We start from the raw sequence: 18,125 nt of genomic DNA on the forward strand, positions 1-18,125 counted from the left end.
TGGAAAGTGATTTTTAAAAAATTATTTTTCTGGAAAACAAACACAGTAAAAAAAAATAATTTTCTAAAAATCAAGCTAGATTTTCCTATGACTAGAAAGTGTTTTCCGTTAACCAATTTTCTTAACCGCAAACAAACATAAAGAAGTTTATAAAATGATTTTCCAAAAACTACTTTATGGAAAACAAACATGATCTTAAAAATATTTTTTAAAAAATTAATTTTTTATTTTTTATTTACTTCAAATTAATATATTTTTAGTGTTTTTATATTATCTTGATATACTAATATCAAAAATAATTTTATTAAAATAAAATAATTATTAATATATATTTTAATATAAAAAATTATTTAAAAAATAACCATAATTAAAAATTATCCTTCATCTGCAGTATTTCTAATTAGAACTAGTCAAGCTAGGTATGTTTTTTTTCTGTGAGTGGTCACCGGAAAAAACTCAAGATTAGGATTTTAAATTGAACAAGTCTTTTCCTTGTCATATCAACGAACCTTTTGAGAGGGCGGTCCTGCTTTTGCTAAATCCACGTCTTTTATATCTTTACAGGACAAAACTAAATCAGATGCTTGAATTTCTTTCCAAAAAAAATACACACGTGATATTATCGACGATAGGGTTAAAAAAATGAAAAAAAACATAGCATAGTTTTGAGCAATGCTTGCAGGCTCGGTTTGACTCCACCCGGACCTCGTATCATCACAATTATTTTTTTATTTACTTCAAAATAATATGTTTTTAATATTTTTAAATTATTTTAATATGTTAATATTAAAAATAAAAAAATTATTAATATATATTTTAATATAAAAAATTATTTAAAAAACAACAATAATTACGTTATCAAACAAGCTTGACAATGAAGTTGAAACACGTTGTCCTGAAAAAACCCATAAAGATAGGCTCCTCTCTATAAAGAGATCAAGGATAAGGGCTCCCTCCCCATGAAAAGTTCACAGACAGGCTGTACCCAAGTAAATTGAAGTGAGGTTTCTAGGGAAAATTCAGCGGTTAATTTTGAGTTTGTTAATATTGAATAAACAAAACAATATCATAAACAAATTGAAGGTTCATGTCATATTGCCAGGTCATGCCATCGATAGAGAAAATGTGTCGTCTATGCTTTATTAGCTAGGGAGTTCGGGAGTCGGACAAAGTGACCACGTTGAGAAAAATAACAAATATAAAAACCATTTTAAAGAGATGATAAATTGAAAGTTTACTAAACGAAAATTAAAAAGTTGAGGTATGAAACTATAATTAATAAACAATCCAGTACTCCTCAAATATAATTTTAGACTCTCTACTCGCTACCTTCTGCCTTGATCGCCACGTACCAAACTACCCAATCTACTCCTGGGATCTCGAGGTCATGATTTCTCCACACCATTTCCTTACAAGGGCACACCCTTTTAAGCTCTGCAACAGTACATTACAGCACTAATGAAGTGTGCCGTTAGATTTCTCAAGTAGAATCACCAGCCGTTGCGGTGATGAACTAACACTCTTCATTTTTTTTACTTGGTTTTGGTTAAAATTTATTTTTTAGTGTTTTTAATTTTTTTTATATATTAATGTTAAAATAAATTTAGAAAATAAAAATATTTTTAATTTTTTTTAAAATAAAAATATTTCATCCTCTTAATTTGATGCTCAGTATTTCTTGCTGTCAATTGCCAACTGGCAGGAACGGTTGTAATCCATCCTTTAGTGGCCCACATGATCACACTCAAGAAAATCCCTCTCAGTAAACCCTGTCCACACTGGCTTCTGCAGCTATTCCCTCTTCCTTTACTAATTTCACCCTCAATATCTCAATAAACTACGATAATACCAATCAGCCAGGAGTGTAATATTGTTTCTCGACTCGCGATGACAGCACCCTCCAAAAATAGACAGGCAGACGAAAAAGAGACCAGATTCGGATAGAAAAGGACTCTCTCAGTTGTTGAAAACGAAAGACGTCCCTGCTCCGTAATCTGTCTTTTTGACTTGCAGTGAAATGAAAAGGATATTAAAATATGTTTGTATACTTAAAATATTTTTTTATAAAAATAAATTATTTTTTTATATTCAATAACATAATAAAAAATAAATTAAAAAATACTTTACAGATTATATTTTAAAAAATAATTTATTAATATTTTATTTTTAAAAAATTTATTAAAATAATGAGAAATAAAATCTAGAAATTAAAAAAAATTAAATGAAAATAAAATTAAAAAAATATAATTTCATAAATTATCTCAAATAAAATAAATAATAATTAAAATAATAAAAATCACATTAAAAAAATAAAAAAATTAAAAGATAAAGAATTTAATTATTATTATTATTATTTTATAAATTATTTCAAATAAAATAAATAACAATAAAAAAAATGAGAACAAAATTTAATGGATTCAAATAAAATAAATAACAATAAAAATAAAAAAAATGAAAACAAAATTTAATGAATAAAAAAATTTATTTAAAAGTAATAAAAAAATAAAAAAACAATTATAAAATAAGGGTTAAAATTAATATAAAAATTAAATTTTAAAAAATTAAATTAAAAAATAAAAATTCAAAATAAAATACATATATATATATACATACATATAATAATTAAAATTTTAAAGATGAAATTTAATATAATTAATAAATAATATGATATTTTTTAATTATTTTAATTTTTAAAAAATATTTTTCATAAAAATTAGAAAATATTTTTTTGAAAACGAAATGAAATTTTTTTGCTTAAAAAATATTTTTTATTAATTAATTTTTTTAATAATATATAAATATAAAAAAATAAAAAAATATTTTTTAAAAATTACCTTCAAACGAACAGACGCATCCTAAAAACACTTCATCAGAAAAAATAAAAAACAAATAACGTCTCCCTCTCAAATTTCAGTCTACACGACGTTGTCGTTTCATTCACGTCCCTGTATTCCATTTTGTTGTTGATTGAATGTCGCGGGGTTTCCTTATGAAGCAAATCGACTAGGGTCTTGGAATTGCAGGTGAAATCAGCATCAGCATCATCGTCTAAATGCATTTTTTTTTAGTATTTGTTCATAAATGCTTTGTTTTTATTCACAAAAAGTTACTCGTTTCTTTGCCTCTTGTTGGCTGTGTAGAAAATAAAGGGGAAAAAAAAAAACGAAATTGTGAAACCAGGGCTTCTTTTGTGTTAAATGGATTTAGAATTTCTTCTGAGAAAACGCAGAGAATATCGTGGTTAGCTGAAATGAGGTTATTAGCAGTGTAGAGTATGTGTTAGTGTTAGAAACTAGAGAAAGTTAAGAAGAAAAATGTTTTAGTTAATTTATTTCTTAGATTTTATATTTAAAGTGCTGTTAGTTGTGAAACCTAACTGAAGTAAGATTTCAAAATTTAGATTATTTATTTCATGGATTTGTCTTCTTGTGATCGTTGAAACCTCGATTTTTAATTTATTTATTTCACAGATCTTTTGACATTTAAAGTTGCTAGGATTCCATTCGTGTACTTGCTTAGGCCAAAAAAGGAACAAGACGAGACATTGAATCAGATCGTAATTTATACTGTAATTTTAGTTTTCATTCTGTGTTTTTTTGGTAATTAATTAACTACATGGATAACTAAGTTAAGTACATCCATAATTGCTTCTTGTTGTTTCATGAATGTTGTCTTTAATTTTTGACTGAGTAGATGTTTAAAAATGAAGTGCACTGTCAATTGCTAAGGAGAATAGGGAATTGGATGATTTTCTTGCAACTTTGGTGTCCTGATGTCCTGTAATTTTGTGGTATTTCAGGTTAGTGATGTCTCTTAGATCACACGAAAGGGACATAAGAGAGTCCGAGTTTTACGAGTATGAAGAAAGGCATTATAACGATTTGAAGAAGGAAAGAATTAGAGTCAGAGTTTCAGGTTCAGTTTACAAATGCCCCTATTGTCATGGGAGAGATTACCATCTCAGGGAGCTTCTCCAGCATGCTTCTGATCTTGGTAGAGGATCAAGAAGAGGGACTCTAAAAGAGGAAGCTCAACACCTAGCTCTTGCAAGGTATATTCGGGGGCATCTTGATGTGAAGGATAGATCAGAGTCCTCGTCGAAAAGGTTCAAAACTGAACCTCCTGCCATATATGACCATAATAAGGAGCAGCTATTTGTGCACTCTGCCAAAAGGCCCAAAACTGAATCTCTTGCTGAACATGATCATGATAAAGAGCAGTTGTTCATCCCCTCTGCCAAAAGGCCCCAAATTGAATCTCTTGCTGCATGTGATCATGATAAAGAGCAGCTTTTTGTCCCCTCTGCCAAAAGGCCGGAAACTGAATGCCATGTTGTACATGATCATGATAAAGAGAAGCTGCTTGTTTGGCCATGGATGGGGGTTCTTGCCAATATACAAACCGAGATGAAGGATGGACGTCGTGTTGGGGAAAGTGGCTCAAAACTCAGGGATGAATTAGCTAGAAAAGGTTTCAATCCTGTTAGGGTGCATCCTTTATGGAGCCGATATGGTCATTCAGGATTTGCCATTGTAGAGTTCAAGAAAGACTGGGATGGTTTCAGTAATGCCATTATGTTTGAGAAGGATTTTGATTCGAATCATTGTGGAAAGAAGGAATATACTGAAACTCCAGTGAGGGATCGAGGACAGAGGTTGTATGGATGGATTGCCCAAGAGGATGACTATAAAGCCAGTGGTCTTGTAGGAGATCATCTCAGAAAGAATGGGGATTTGAAAAGTGTTGATGGGAAACAAGCCGAGGACCAAAGGAAGGATGCCAAACTTGTTTCCAATTTGAAAAGCACCTTAGAGAGGAAACATGACTGCCTTAGAGAAATGGAGAGCAGATATAAAGAGACTAGTGCATCTTTGAACAAGGTGATGGATCAAAAGGAAGCCATGGAGAAGTCGTATAATGAAGGTACGTCTCAGTTATGGAGGTTTACCAGAAGGGTTTAAAGAAACCTTAAATGAGATTTTACTTCAAATTATTCAGATTTCCAGTGATATATTCTGAGAAAGTTTATCTCTGTTTCTTTGTGAAATTTTTGTGATTAGAAATAAGAAAAATGCAGCAGAATGAACATGATCATTTTGAGGAGATTTCTGTTGAGCATGAGAAGGTCACGCGGCTACTACTAGCTCAGAGAGAAGAATTGAAGCAGCGCGAGAAGCAACTGCAGCGACGCGAGGTGCAGAATGAAAATGATCGACTGAAACTTCATCACGAGAAGAAAATGGTAACATACCTTGCCTTTCTTAAAGCTGCCAATTTCTTAGCATGCTGGGGCTTTCTGCAAAATGACTAAAATTGACAGGATCTAGCTTCAGTTATTAAATTTTGTTTTATTGAATTTTGTTTTTCAGCCTGTTAATCCATATTTAAATTATCCAACATTGATCAAGGTAGGGAAGTTTGTGAAGTTTTAGCAGATATTACAATTTTGGAAGGCAAAAGCCAAAGCTACCAATTTGAACATCTCTCCAAGTCTACCTTTGGTTGTGGGGTTTTTCCCTACCAATGGGGCTCATACTCTCACCACCACCTTGGGAATTGTCTACAGGGCGTTTATCTAGGGAACAATTAGATCCAGTTGTACCCAAACTTTTCTGGTTCACCCCAGCATTCCCTATGCGCCCTACTGGATTACTTCTTGAATATTTGATTTGAATTCAACTTCAACCAGATGCCCCAAAGCCCTTGTTGCATTCGGTAATGTTTGGATATGTTGAAGGGTACCAGAAACTGGTGCATATGTAACTCAATGCATTAGTTTATGAATTCAATCTCTTACTTTTTTCTGTTGTTATATGTTGATGGACTACTGTCCTGCATCAGCTGTTGTAATGGTGGTGGTTTTGGTTTATTTGGATACTTTAGGTAGTAGTCCTAGATATTGTTCAAAAATAATATGTTAACCTTGTCTTATCCTTCATGCAGAATGAGAGAGCAACCTTGGAGCAGAAAAGGGCAGATGAAAGTGTGTTGAGGTTGGCAGAAGAACAAAAGGTACATGAATTCATCTCCTTGAACTAAAATATTTGAATAGAACAGTAAAATATTTCCAGCTGGAGAAATAATAGTATTTTTTGGCAAATGGCCAATGCAGAGGGAAAAGGAGAAACTGCACAAGAAAATTTTTGATCTGGAAAAGAAACTTGATGCTAAACAAGCACTGGAGTTGGAGATAGAGTGCATGAGGAATTCTTTACAAATTATGAAACACATGGGAGAGGATGAAGACCTTGATGTCAAGAAAAAAATGGATACAGTTCGAGAAGAATTGAAAGAGAAGGAGGAAGAACTGGATGGATTGGAGCAACTTAATCAAGCCCTTGTCATCAAGGAGCGCAAAACTAATGATGAATTGCAGGACGCTCGCAAGGAGTTAATCAGTGCAAGTACCATAAACCATTCTACTCGTCATTATAAAACTTTGAATGTGTTCTGTTTAAGATATTAACTAAGTGTATTTGAAGTGAGCTATTTTAGAGGTTAAATTTCTGTGATTTTATTTCTGTTCATCTTACTCATGTTGTAATGTCTGGTATTTGATGAAAGCCTAATTTCCTCACTCCACAGTACTTGGGGCAATGGACAACCCGTGCTTTTATTGGTGTTAAGAGAATGGGAGATCTTGATAGCAAACCATTTCACGAGGCAAGCAAGATAAAATTTTTAGATGAAGAAGCTGATGAGAAAGCACTTGAGTTGTGTTCACTATGGGAAGATCGTCTTCGAGATCCGAGCTGGCATCCATTCAAGGTCATCCTTGACAAGGAAGGGAATAGTAAGGTATGCAATGCCCAATTCAAACAGAATGGTCAAAATGTTTAATAATATAAATAAAAGCAGATGTTGTGTTAGATTTAGACCTGCCTACATAGAATTTTATATAGGCTCACTAGCACGAAATGCCAATAGATTACTCTAATTGCCTTCTCAGTCTTGTTTCTTTTCCTGCTTATAAACATATATTTTTTGTTACTCCTGCCTGACTAGGTAGAACTTAACACAGTTTCACAAACCTTGAAATGTGAATAAATCGTGGTAGCTGCCCTTGTGAACTTGAAACTACGCTGCTTTTGTTCCTGGTTTTACTTTTCTTAACTGAAGCTTGTCATTCCTGAACAACAATGTTACTACAAACACGTAACTTTATAATTGTCAATATGATGAGGATGTAACTCCTTGAAGATTGCAAGAACTGCTAGCTGATTTTTCCCTTCCTTTTTCTTTGCTAACAGACCATTTAATTGGTATCTGAGTATTTGGTTCGGGCAAGAGTTACTTTATTCTAGCCAAGGGTGGCTAGTCTTTCTACAAACTTTGTTACCAATTTTCTCTTACAAATTGTTTGTCTTTTCCATTTCTTTTATTATAATTTTCAATAAACATTTTTTTATCCCGCCTCACCCCCACCCATTTTTGTTCTCACTTGCTAGAGAGTCCATCCATGTTTCAGGATTATTTCATCTATTTATCACTGATTTGTCCTTCTCCTTATTTGGAACAAATTTTGTGCCGATGAAATTCAAACACAGTGTATTGTAATTGAGCTGAATTCTATACTTAATTCATGACTGGAATAAACATAATCTGGTATAGTAAAACTAAAAATCGAAAGTGTCATGTCTTTTGTTTTACTTATTTCATTATAAAATACAAAATGTCAACTTATTGGTAGGATGGTAGGATAGAACATTGAGGCAGCAAGTCCTCCACAAACCAGGCTTCAATGGGTGAATTTGTGGAGTTGCTGAAACCAGTCACTTCAACTTTTGAATTCAATTTCATGGCTATTCTCTCCTTCCAAGCATAGGAACTGGTCAATAGTGAATTTTATGATTTTGCAATTCTTAAACAAGCTGTGATCTTATCAAATTGTTTGTGAATTTGGCTTGGTAGGAAATAATCAACGAAGATGATGAAAATTTGAGAAGTTTGAAGAGTGAATTTGGTGATGAAGTTTGTAATGCTGTGGTAACAGCATTAAAGGAAATGAACGAGTATAACCCAAGTGGTAGGTACATAATAAAAGAGCTGTGGAATTTCAAAGAGGAAAGGAAGGCAACACTGAGTGAGGGAGTGATGCATTTATTAAAGCAGTGGAGACAGCTTAAGAGAAGGAAAACCTGAGGTATGTATTATCACCTCTTACCAGAAAACATAAAAATGAAATTTGCAGTTTGAGTGAATGCATTATTTTTTCTGTTGTTTTTTTTTATCACTATCATCAAGAACAATGATAAACCTAGCAATTTTGCATAATGGTTGGAGGAATTCAGAGATATAATTTGCCCTTCGTGATTGGCTGCTCGCTAAAATTTCATTCTTGCTGGATATGCATAACTATCATTTCTATATATATAGATGTCTTGATGTTGCATGCTTTCATTTTGTATAGGAATTAACATGCATTGGATGTGTATAAATGTAAAGAAGAGACCATGCCAATAAACTAATGCATGTACCAGTGCCTAGGAGGGTTCAATTTTTAGCATGCATGGTGTGAATAGGAATTGTTGAACCTTCCTAGTTCCTAGGCACAAAAAGGTTTGGCCGTACATGAAAGGATTGGATAGCATTAGAGTAGCTCTTCTTGCTCTTGACATCACCTAGTCCCCTCGCTCTCTCTCTCTTGTGCAGACTTGCATTTTATATCAAATATGCTACTCCATTGCAGTTCTGAAAAAGAAAACCGTGGCTTTTTATCAGAATTACAGCTGGAAAGTGCTCTTTTGTCAGGCGTTTGGCCCTGTAAGTATTCGCTGGTCTCCGCTTTTTGGTGTATTTTGGAATGCAGATGTGTATGCTGTTACCCTCGAACTTGTACGTGATACACTTAGTTGATGTTCAATATGTCCATTACTTCACTGGGAATCTGGGATCTCGTCACTGTTAAGATTTTAGTGAAGTATACAGGTTTTTGAAAACTACTTTGTGTGATCAAATATCTTGTATTTCTTTCTTGTAAGCCATCTGGATGTGCTGGAAATGTGTGAGCTGATGTGTTTAAAAAATGACAACTCTGATGGTTAATTTCTGGTTTCCAACAGTAGGACAGCTCGATAGCTGTAATTATGAACGGCATAGTCTCGGCTTTAACTCGTTGCCGGGAAATATCATCGGAGGGAAGGTGAGGCTGCATGAATAAGGGAATGATTGGACCATATATAACATCTGTGACATGCTATAAATATGGTTGAATTTGGGTTAAAACATTGACACGTGGCTTATTAACAAAACATAAAAGCAATAACTGAAGTTTGGAATAGTAAAATGACTATTTTGTCATTTCAATAAAATATATTTAACTTCCTATTAAGAGTAATATAGTTTGTCTTTATCAAGACTCATTAGTTATTTTGTCAGTCGATTAATAATTTTAAGTCACTAAATTATTATGAAAAGAAAAAAAAATTTAATTGATATTTACAAGTGTTTTTTGTATTTTTACTTTTTCAAATATAATAAAATAATTTAATTACTCTTAAAAGCAAAATATTTTAAACTTGTGTACAAGTTTTTTGTATTTTCATTATTTTTATATTTATAATCAAGAGTTATTTGATATTTTATTAAATATAAAATATTATTTAACAAACAAGTGTTTAGTGTGTATATTATATGGGCTGACATGAGGGACATACCTGGGTCTTTTGGGCTGCGTGTGATGGAGAATGTGGCTGTTAAACAGTGGCTTCTAAAACAGTGTTTGAATTGTTATGGTCGCCTCTCCATTCCCGGGAGAGGTGTGTAGCCGACAGATTTTTGTGTTTAAATCGATGATCAATTCTTTTTTCTCTTCCTAATGAAATAGCCTTCTAAATTTTCAATACAATATTTCAATTTGTTTTTTTCTTTGAGTTTGCTCTCCTTTTCTTTTAATTATTATTTATTTTATCTAAAATGTTTTATAAAATTATAATTTTTTATTTTATTTGTCATATTTAATCTCTATTTTTTAAATTACTATTTGTTTAATTTTAAATAGTTTTTAAAATTATTTTTTTATGGTTTCATCTTTTTTTTTTCTGATCAGATTTTATTGTTATTTTTATGTTGTTATTTTTTATTTTTTATTTTTTAAATTATTTTTTTATTTTATATTTCAACATTAAAATGATGGAGAATTGAACTTTTTAATTGAATTTGAATCTAGAATTTCATGAATAGTAAATTTAAAAAATTAACTTAAATTTTAGATATTTGTACGAGTTTTCTAAGCAAATATTTTAAATTGATACATTTTTTCAAATTTAATTTATATGGTTATTATTAAGTATTATTATCCAAAAAAAAGAATTTTATAATTAATAAAATAAAAATATCTTTTTTGTTGAGTTAAATCAATTATAATCATCTAGTTAAGTTCTATAATAAATTTTAATACAATTTATGTGAAAATTATAATGATACGAAATAAGCTTGTGTTTACTAGCTACTCTACATGGCTTGGCAATATGCTGATCGGGAATCAATGGCTAGATGTCAGCCCAGGACCTCCTCTTTCACGGGGTGTTTCTAGTTACAGTGAAACTTCATTCTTCTTTTATTTTTTGAGATGAATATAGTGAGATTTATGTAAATACAAAATAGATAAAAAGATTAAGAGAAGATCCCAGTCCTGGTTGCAGCCCGAGGGATCCAACTTTGCTTGCAGAGAAAGAAATGCGGCCATTAGAACTCGAAAACAACGATCTATCCCCAAGATTACATTTCATAGAGAGCTGAGAAAACATTATCTCATTGGAATGTTCGGTCTATTTGCCCCCTTTTCAATATATATTTTTTAGACAAAGATTCCATTTTTTTTTTCTTATTTATATGTTAAATATCTCTAAAAACAGAATTATAGATTAATATTTAATATTTAAAAGAGGTTAAAAATAATTTCTTTCGAAATAAAATAATTTTCAGAGAAATATAAGGAATATAACAAATAGCTATGTGAATAAATGACTGAGGTCAAGTTAAAAATGGAGAGATTTGTTCATCACCACTTTGTAAAAAATTCATCAAATAAGAATATGTATTGTACATTATAAAAACAAGGGAAGACCAGGTATAAAGATAACAGCATGAATGCTTACCCATTGGAATTTATCATACAGTAACGGCGCGGGGATGATGCTGATCTATGATTGAGATTATAGGTGGTTGGATCAGGTGACAAACTATAATCTTCTGCATCTTAGATACGCTGAACTAGGTGGTTGGATCAGGTGACAAACTATAAATTATACTATTTTTATTTTTATTGATATTTATGAGTTCATATTTAAAGGTGGGTCTGTAATATAAATTATAAGTGTGATGCCATAGTTTTAATTTTTATATCTTGAATTTATTATTTCCTTCTCTCAAGCAATGTGATAAATATTTTTTTTACATTAAATAAATTTAATGAAAAGTCCAGTAAAAAATAAAATTAGAAATTCAAAATTTATAAAAAATAAAAATAAATATTCATTTTATAAATTACTAAATAAAAAATAAAAAAATATTCAATTTATGTCGAGCTGATCAAATTTAAAAACACATCAACCTGTTATCAGATCATTAATTTTTTTAATTTTTTTTAATCATATATAATATTCATATTATTTTATTTTAATAATTATGTTGGTAAGTAAAGCAAATATTTTTTAGTAGCCGGTTTTTTTAACAGCCCGATGAATGCCATGAGCTCCATGGTTTGGGGAAAGGGCAGGGGGTTGATATCGTATGGGCACAGTTTCCCAAGACGACATCCCCGATGTATTTGCAGGCCTCTTTCTATTACCGATGTACCAGAATTTGGTCCCTACGGAGGAGGTAATGAAACAGCTGAGGGATCTTTTCGATACATAGAGAGGCGCCTTGTTCCGTGCATCGTGATGAATTTTAAGTTAAGTACTATTAGCCCCAGAAAAAAACAAAGTAACGTGGTCAAGTACAAGCTACCTTTGCACCGCCGACGTAGACACGTAGTTAATTACTATTAGCAAATCAGCAATCAATTCGGGGGAAAAAACGCAAGCAAAATATCTGAGTTGTAAATTACAAAAAAACCGCTCTTTACCCCTGAAAATACCGTCTTCAGCTGCTGCTACCCCTGCTCCAAACCCTAACGCCATCTTCTCTTTAGCCAATCACACACACAGGGACAGAGACTGCAAGAAAAATCTCCACACACACAAAATCCCCAATTGGATCAATCAAGCAATCATGGCGACGCACTCACCAAATCTGGAGTGTCGCATGTACGAATCGCGATACCCAGAGGTGGACATGGCAGTTATGATTCAAGTGAAAAACATCGCCGATATGGGTGCCTATGTGTCTTTACTCGAGTACAACAACATCGAGGGTATGATCTTGTTTTCGGAGCTGTCTCGCCGTCGGATTCGGAGTGTTAGTAGTTTGATTAAGGTTGGCCGCATCGAGCCTGTCATGGTCTTGCGTGTTGATAAAGAGAAGGGGTATATTGATTTGAGCAAGAGAAGGGTCAGTGAGGAAGATATTCAGGCTTGTGAAGAGAGGTATAATAAGAGCAAGCTTGTTCACTCTATCATGAGACATGTCGCTGAAACTCTGGGTATTGATTTGGAGGTATTTTTTTTAGTTTTAGGGTTTTGATGGTTAATTGTGTGGCCTTTTGTGTTATTTTGAGTTCAGTTGAGTGAAATTCTTGGCAGTCAGTTAGTATAATGCGCTCATATGAGGGTTTATGTATATAATGTTCGGTATCTGTCCGGATTTGGTTTTATTTCCCGATGTAATTGGAGGTTAATTTTTTGAAATTTTGGATTGTTAGTTTCTGTTTATTGAAATTAAGGGATTTTTATGCTATATTTGTGCTTTTTTTTCATATAATAATTCTGTATTGTGTAAAGAAATTGAACGGGGTTTTATTTTTTTTAATTGAATCTTATGTGGAATAAGATTAATGTATGTCTTTGTATGATGGTTTCTTGTTTCTGTTTGTGTTTTGTTGTCTTAAGACCACGAAGTGTTTTGATGTGTTACTTTTTAAGAAACCAGCAAACGCGTTTGCACATTGGCTGTAGTACAAGGTTGCTTCTGGTTGATCTTACATGAGGGAAATTTATTGGTGGTTGAACGTAATTGAACCATTAGGATCATGGCTGTGGACATGTAAAAGCATTTGAAGCTCTCAGTTTGATTTGAGCATATCCTATTCAGATGCTCCTGTAATGTTTTGTTATTGTTCATTAACATGCCTCTTTTCCAGAGTTCCTTTGAGTTTGTCATGGCCTGAGATAACAGTGTTGTCATGTTCAAGAATATGAATGCTTTCAAATAGCGTTTGCCAAACTAAAACCTGTACATATTGCAGGAACTGTATGTGAATATTGGCTGGCCTCTGTACAGGAAATATGGACATGCTTTTGAGGTGAGAATTTGGAGCTCTTCATTTTGGAGATTTTTCCTTTTTGACCTGTTATGCACTACTCAATGAATTGACATGCAGGCATTCAAAATCATGGTGAATGACCCTGATTCAGTTTTGGATCCCCTCACTCGTGAAGTCAAAGAAACTGGCCCTGATGGACAGGAGGTAACCATTGTTTGGTGAAGTCTTTGACACATTCTTTCTGTTGATTTCAGAGATTTCATTCACGGTGCAGGTAACCAAGGTAGTGCCTGCTGTGTCAGAGGAAATCAAAGAAGCTTTGATTAGGAATATCAGGAGAAGAATGACCCCACAGCCACTGAAGATAAGGGCTGATATTGAGATGAAATGTTTCCAGTTTGATGGCGTTCTCCACATTAAGGTCCAATTCGCGTTCTTAGCTTTGCCTTCTTTTCCTGTGGACAGTGTTCGAGCACTTGACCATGTTTACTGTGAGTAGAATTTGTAATTTCATGATGCTATTCTATATTACAAAAACTACCCTTTGACTTTGCAGGATGCAATGCGGAAAGCTGAGGCTGCTGGAAATGCAGACTGCCCTGTGAAAATTAAACTAGTTGCTCCTCCACTTTATGTTCTCACCACACAAACCCTAGACAAGGTTAGCCTTATCCTGCTAACTATCTTGGGATGAAATAGAGAACCTTACATGATTATAGATTTAATTTATTTTTTTTTACTATGTAGGCTGTTGTGAAATTCCATGTGCAAGTCCTAACTCCCAAGTGACTGCTAGTGTCATGCATAGAGAGAATGCTAATTGTAGTGATGCTCATGTCCCAATGCTGAATCTCATTGCTTTTATGTTCTTTGATGCTTTATTCAACATAGAATTGTAGGCATAGATCTAATCAATTATACAATGATGCGCTAACACATGCTGGAGGATGTAAATATATACTCTTAACTCCCCTGCTCTTGGGGTGACTACAATGCTTGCAGCCCTCGCCCTTTCCCCCTTTCTTTTTAATTGCCTGGTAGGGGGTGATTAGCCAGCCTCATAAAGTTCAAGGCAGTTCATTTTCAGATTTTGAATTGCCTAGGTTGTGATTTGTGCAAGATAGCGAGTTGTCACTGGCATGGTAACCCAGCTTGCTGGAAAAAAAGGAAAAAGAAAAAAGAACTGTGATCATTTAGTATTTTTTATCATGTACTGTCACTTGATTTAAATTGAACTGTTTACCGAACTTTTTGTTGTAGCCCAGAATGTGAAATGGGTTGGTGACCGTTGATGATTAGCTGTTTTACGGACCAGCATTCTGATTCCTATGATATGTTATCAAGCTAGAATTGAAGGCCCTGTCAACTGTTTTTTTTTTTTTAAAAAAATGACTTGGAGACAATTATGGGATGCTGTCATTATTGTGTATTTGTATGGTGCTGATGAAATGCTCTGATTTCTACTGGCCCGTGCAGGATCAAGGAATATCAATTCTCACCCAAGCAATTGCTGCATGCACTGAAGCAATAGAGGCGCAGAAAGGGAAACTTGTTGTGAAGGAGCCACCGAGAGCAGTGAGTGTCAATTTTTTCATCTGCTCAAGGGTTTTTGTTTGTTTTGAACACTTAATGAAACTGGAATTCTTCTCAGAATTTGTGGTGTCAGCCCCTGAGGGCTTCTTTTTGGACAATTTATTTACTTAATTTATAACTTGCTTTCCATTCCGGGCATCTCTGACTTGGTATATTGTGGTTTAGGTGAGCGAACGAGATGATAAATTGCTTACTGAGCACATGCTTAAGTTGCGGAATGCCAATGAAGAGATCAGTGGCGATGAAGATAGTGAAGAAGAAGATACGGGGTTGGGAGATGCTGATGTGGAGAACGCAGTAGGTATAATGGAGTGAAGAAGGCAGCGGAAACTGCTACTTTTTGTTTGGAAAATCATTTCCCCAATTTTTTGGACAAGGTTTTGGGGGAATTGTATTGATGAGCTTTTTTTACCAATTTACTGAATCATTGAGTAGATTTTAGGTGAGGATATAGAACTGCCTATTTATTTAACTGCTGAACAATTTGCTATTCTCTGTCGTCTTTCTCTAGTGTTATATCTTGCTTTTTCACACGAATGGCACTTGGATCGGGACCTATCTATCTATCTATCTATCTATATATATATATATGCTTCTGTTGAAGCTGCATGTTCTATCGTTAATAATCTTTTTCTTGCAAACTAATGTTGAGGGTCTCACAAGCTCCACCATTCCTTTTCTCGTTATCTGCCATTTAAGTGAAAAACCTAGGCAAACAGAATTAGCGGGGGGATGATGTTAGAAAAAATAATAATAATAATGAAGGTAGAGAAGGGTATAAGGTACGACTGTCATTTATAGATTGGAAGGGTGGTCTTGACTCTTGTGCGTGTTAAATGGGTGTTCCTGTTTGTTTTTTGTTTCCTTTTCCTTTCTTTTCTTGATTTAAAACCCAAGCCTTTGCCCGTGTATTTTTGAAATCCATCTTTGAATATGGATGGTGTTTCTTAAAATAGTGTTTTTGAAAATAGTTTCCCTTGAAAATAAATTGAAATGAATTTTATTTTGATTTTTCATTTATTTTTAATACCAGCTTATTAAAATTATTAATTTAATATTCTTCAAGTAAAGACTTTTCTTAAAAAATATCTAAAAATAAAAACAAATGAAGTGCCGGCACTTTAAAGCAAAGCAAATGTGTTTACCATATATAGATTTTAAAAAAGACAAGTGCTTGTTTTCTTAGTGGTATATTTGTTTGAAATTATTTTTTTTTAAAGTGAATTCTATAAAAATAATTTTTTTTTAAATATTTAGTAGTTTAATAGAAAATAAGTTGAAAAATATTTTCTAGTGTTTGGTTATGTTATGAAAAATGAGCTGGAAAATAACTTATTAATGTTTTATTTTTTAAAGTTTATTACAATAATAAGAAAAAAATCTTACAAATTAAAAGTTTGAATGAGAATAAAATTAAAAAATATATAATTTCATAAATTATCTCAGATAAAATAAATAATAGAGATAAAAAATAAAAAATAAAAAATTAAAAGATGAAGAAATTAAAATATTAATAATTAATATTTTATAAATTATTTCATATAAAATAAGAAACAATCAAAAGAATGAGGATCAAATTTGATAGAAAAAAATTTCAATTAAAAAATAAAAAGAAAAAAGCAGATAATAATTATAAAAATAAGGATGAAAGTTAATATAAAAATTAAATTATAATTGATGAAATTAAAAAACAAATATTTAAAACAAAAAATATATAGCAATCAAAAGTCTAAGAATTAAATTTGATATAATCAGCCAATAATATGATATTTCTAAATTTTTAACAACTTCCAAAAAGTGTTTTCTATCCAAAATAAAAGGAAAATATTTTTCTATAAATTAAACCTAATTTTTCTTTAACTGAAAAATATTTTCTGTTGATCAAAAAGTATTTTTCATTAGCTAACTTTTTAAATGTTAAACAAATATAAAAAAATAGAAAATAATTTTCCAAAAATCAACATTTTGAACTTCTCCAGTTATCTAGAAATGGGAAAATGAAAATCATGTTTTATCAGGAAAATAGTTTTCATTTTTAATTTTAATTGGTACTAGCTTGTAACCCGCATTATGGATAAGATTTTAATTTAAATTCTAAGAAGGTATCAATTTTATATGTGCGTTTTTGGGTGTTATGATTTTTAAAATAATCAACAAATGAAAATATATTATTTATAATTAATAAAATAAAATAAATAAATATATAAACTGATAAATAAAAAAGATAATCAACAAATGAAAATATATTATTTATGATTAATAAAATAAATAAATAAATATATATATATATAAACTGATAAATAAAAAATAATTGTTAATATTGATTGATTCATTATTGTTTTTGCTTAAAAAATCTACAATAAAAAAGTGGGATTTTTTTTAAAAAAGCACGTACGTCTCTAATTTCAAAAATATTTTCAGTCAATAATGTCTCTAAACTGTTTTTAAAGGAAAGTGAAAATGTTAATTTCATATAGAAACTAGAATGGGTATTCACAGCCATGTGAAAGGACCGTATAAAAGTTTTTACTTAGATGATTAACTATATATAATTAGTTCGTCTTGAAAATGTAGAATTTTTCTTCTCTCCTGGTTTCAAGTAACTTAGTAATGGAATATAGTTTATTTTTCCTTTACCAACTCATGTATTAATTAAGCTAAATCCTTTTTTATATTTTTTAAAATACATTTTAATATTAGTTTGATACAGTTAGAAGAATTAATTTCTTAGGTATGGATCTTAAATTTGAACAAAATATATTAGCTAAAAATACATGTATAAACATGAAAAAAATCAAATTTAAAAACCTATATCAATGTAAATTTAACATGAAATTATTGAAATATTAGAGTTTAACTGTAAATATTTTTTAAAATATTACATCTTAAGAAGGAGAAAGAGGAATTAAAAAAGTATAATGTAATAATAGAAAACGCAAATAAGAAAAAAACCGAAACTAGCTAACTCATACTTATCTCTGAAAAGAAACAAACTTGTATTTGTTTTTATTTTTTAAATAAAATCAAATTATCTCAAACACCTAGTTAATATTAAAAGGTTTAATTTTTCAATTATAGTTTTATTGATAACAAAGTTTTCATTAGATGCTAAATTTTTTTATAGTGGTATTTCCTAAATTAATATCAAACATTTAATAAAGAGGGA

The 18,125-nt window shown here is 31.5% G+C and overlaps 2 protein-coding genes across 6 annotated transcripts; both read left to right on the forward strand.

Annotated features, from left to right (window-relative positions):
* The first annotated feature begins 2,863 nt into the window (after nt 1-2,863).
* LOC105133541 (factor of DNA methylation 4) lies at nt 2,864-9,049 on the forward strand. 5 transcript variants are annotated; one of them, XM_011037575.1, is made up of 8 exons: nt 2,864-3,023; nt 3,800-4,923; nt 5,061-5,242; nt 5,944-6,012; nt 6,113-6,400; nt 6,586-6,798; nt 7,912-8,143; nt 8,722-9,049. In XM_011037575.1, the coding sequence occupies exons 2-7, from the start codon at nt 3,807-3,809 to the stop codon at nt 8,140-8,142; spliced, it is 2,100 nt and encodes a 699-aa protein (XP_011035877.1). In that variant the 5' UTR covers nt 2,864-3,023; nt 3,800-3,806; the 3' UTR covers nt 8,143; nt 8,722-9,049. The 5 variants fall into 5 exon arrangements, with proteins under 5 accessions (XP_011035877.1, XP_011035881.1, XP_011035882.1 ...); XM_011037579.1 differs by having other exon boundaries at nt 7,912-8,147; nt 8,712-8,980; XM_011037580.1 differs by having other exon boundaries at nt 8,653-8,980.
* Nucleotides 9,050-11,949: 2,900 nt separating this feature from the next.
* LOC105133545 (eukaryotic translation initiation factor 2 subunit alpha-like) lies at nt 11,950-15,467 on the forward strand. The gene is made up of 7 exons (XM_011037586.1): nt 11,950-12,600; nt 13,349-13,405; nt 13,484-13,570; nt 13,641-13,787; nt 13,923-14,027; nt 14,843-14,941; nt 15,125-15,467. The coding sequence occupies exons 1-7, from the start codon at nt 12,217-12,219 to the stop codon at nt 15,272-15,274; spliced, it is 1,029 nt and encodes a 342-aa protein (XP_011035888.1). The 5' UTR covers nt 11,950-12,216; the 3' UTR covers nt 15,275-15,467.
* Nucleotides 15,468-18,125: the final 2,658 nt, after the last annotated feature.

This window comes from Populus euphratica, unplaced genomic scaffold (genome assembly GCF_000495115.2).
Source record: "Populus euphratica unplaced genomic scaffold, PopEup_1.0 scaffold36.1, whole genome shotgun sequence".
Classification (NCBI taxonomy): Eukaryota; Viridiplantae; Streptophyta; class Magnoliopsida; order Malpighiales; family Salicaceae; genus Populus; species Populus euphratica.

What these genes read in the sequence shown, in the direction of transcription:
- LOC105133545 (XM_011037586.1), top strand. Translation starts at nt 12,217, where the DNA reads ATGGCGACGCACTCACCAAATCTGGAGTGTCGCATGTACGAATCGCGA. An exon ending in AATATGGACATGCTTTTGAG is followed by an intron (nt 13,406 to 13,483) that starts GTGAGAATTTGG and finishes ATTGACATGCAG; the next exon opens with GCATTCAAAATCATGGTGAA. An exon ending in CCACACAAACCCTAGACAAG is followed by an intron (nt 14,028 to 14,842) that starts GTTAGCCTTATC and finishes TGGCCCGTGCAG; the next exon opens with GATCAAGGAATATCAATTCT.
- LOC105133541 (XM_011037575.1), top strand. Translation starts at nt 3,807, where the DNA reads ATGTCTCTTAGATCACACGAAAGGGACATAAGAGAGTCCGAGTTTTAC. An exon ending in GGAGAAGTCGTATAATGAAG is followed by an intron (nt 4,924 to 5,060) that starts GTACGTCTCAGT and finishes TTTTGTGATTAG; the next exon opens with AAATAAGAAAAATGCAGCAG. An exon ending in ACAAGGAAGGGAATAGTAAG is followed by an intron (nt 6,799 to 7,911) that starts GTATGCAATGCC and finishes TTGGCTTGGTAG; the next exon opens with GAAATAATCAACGAAGATGA.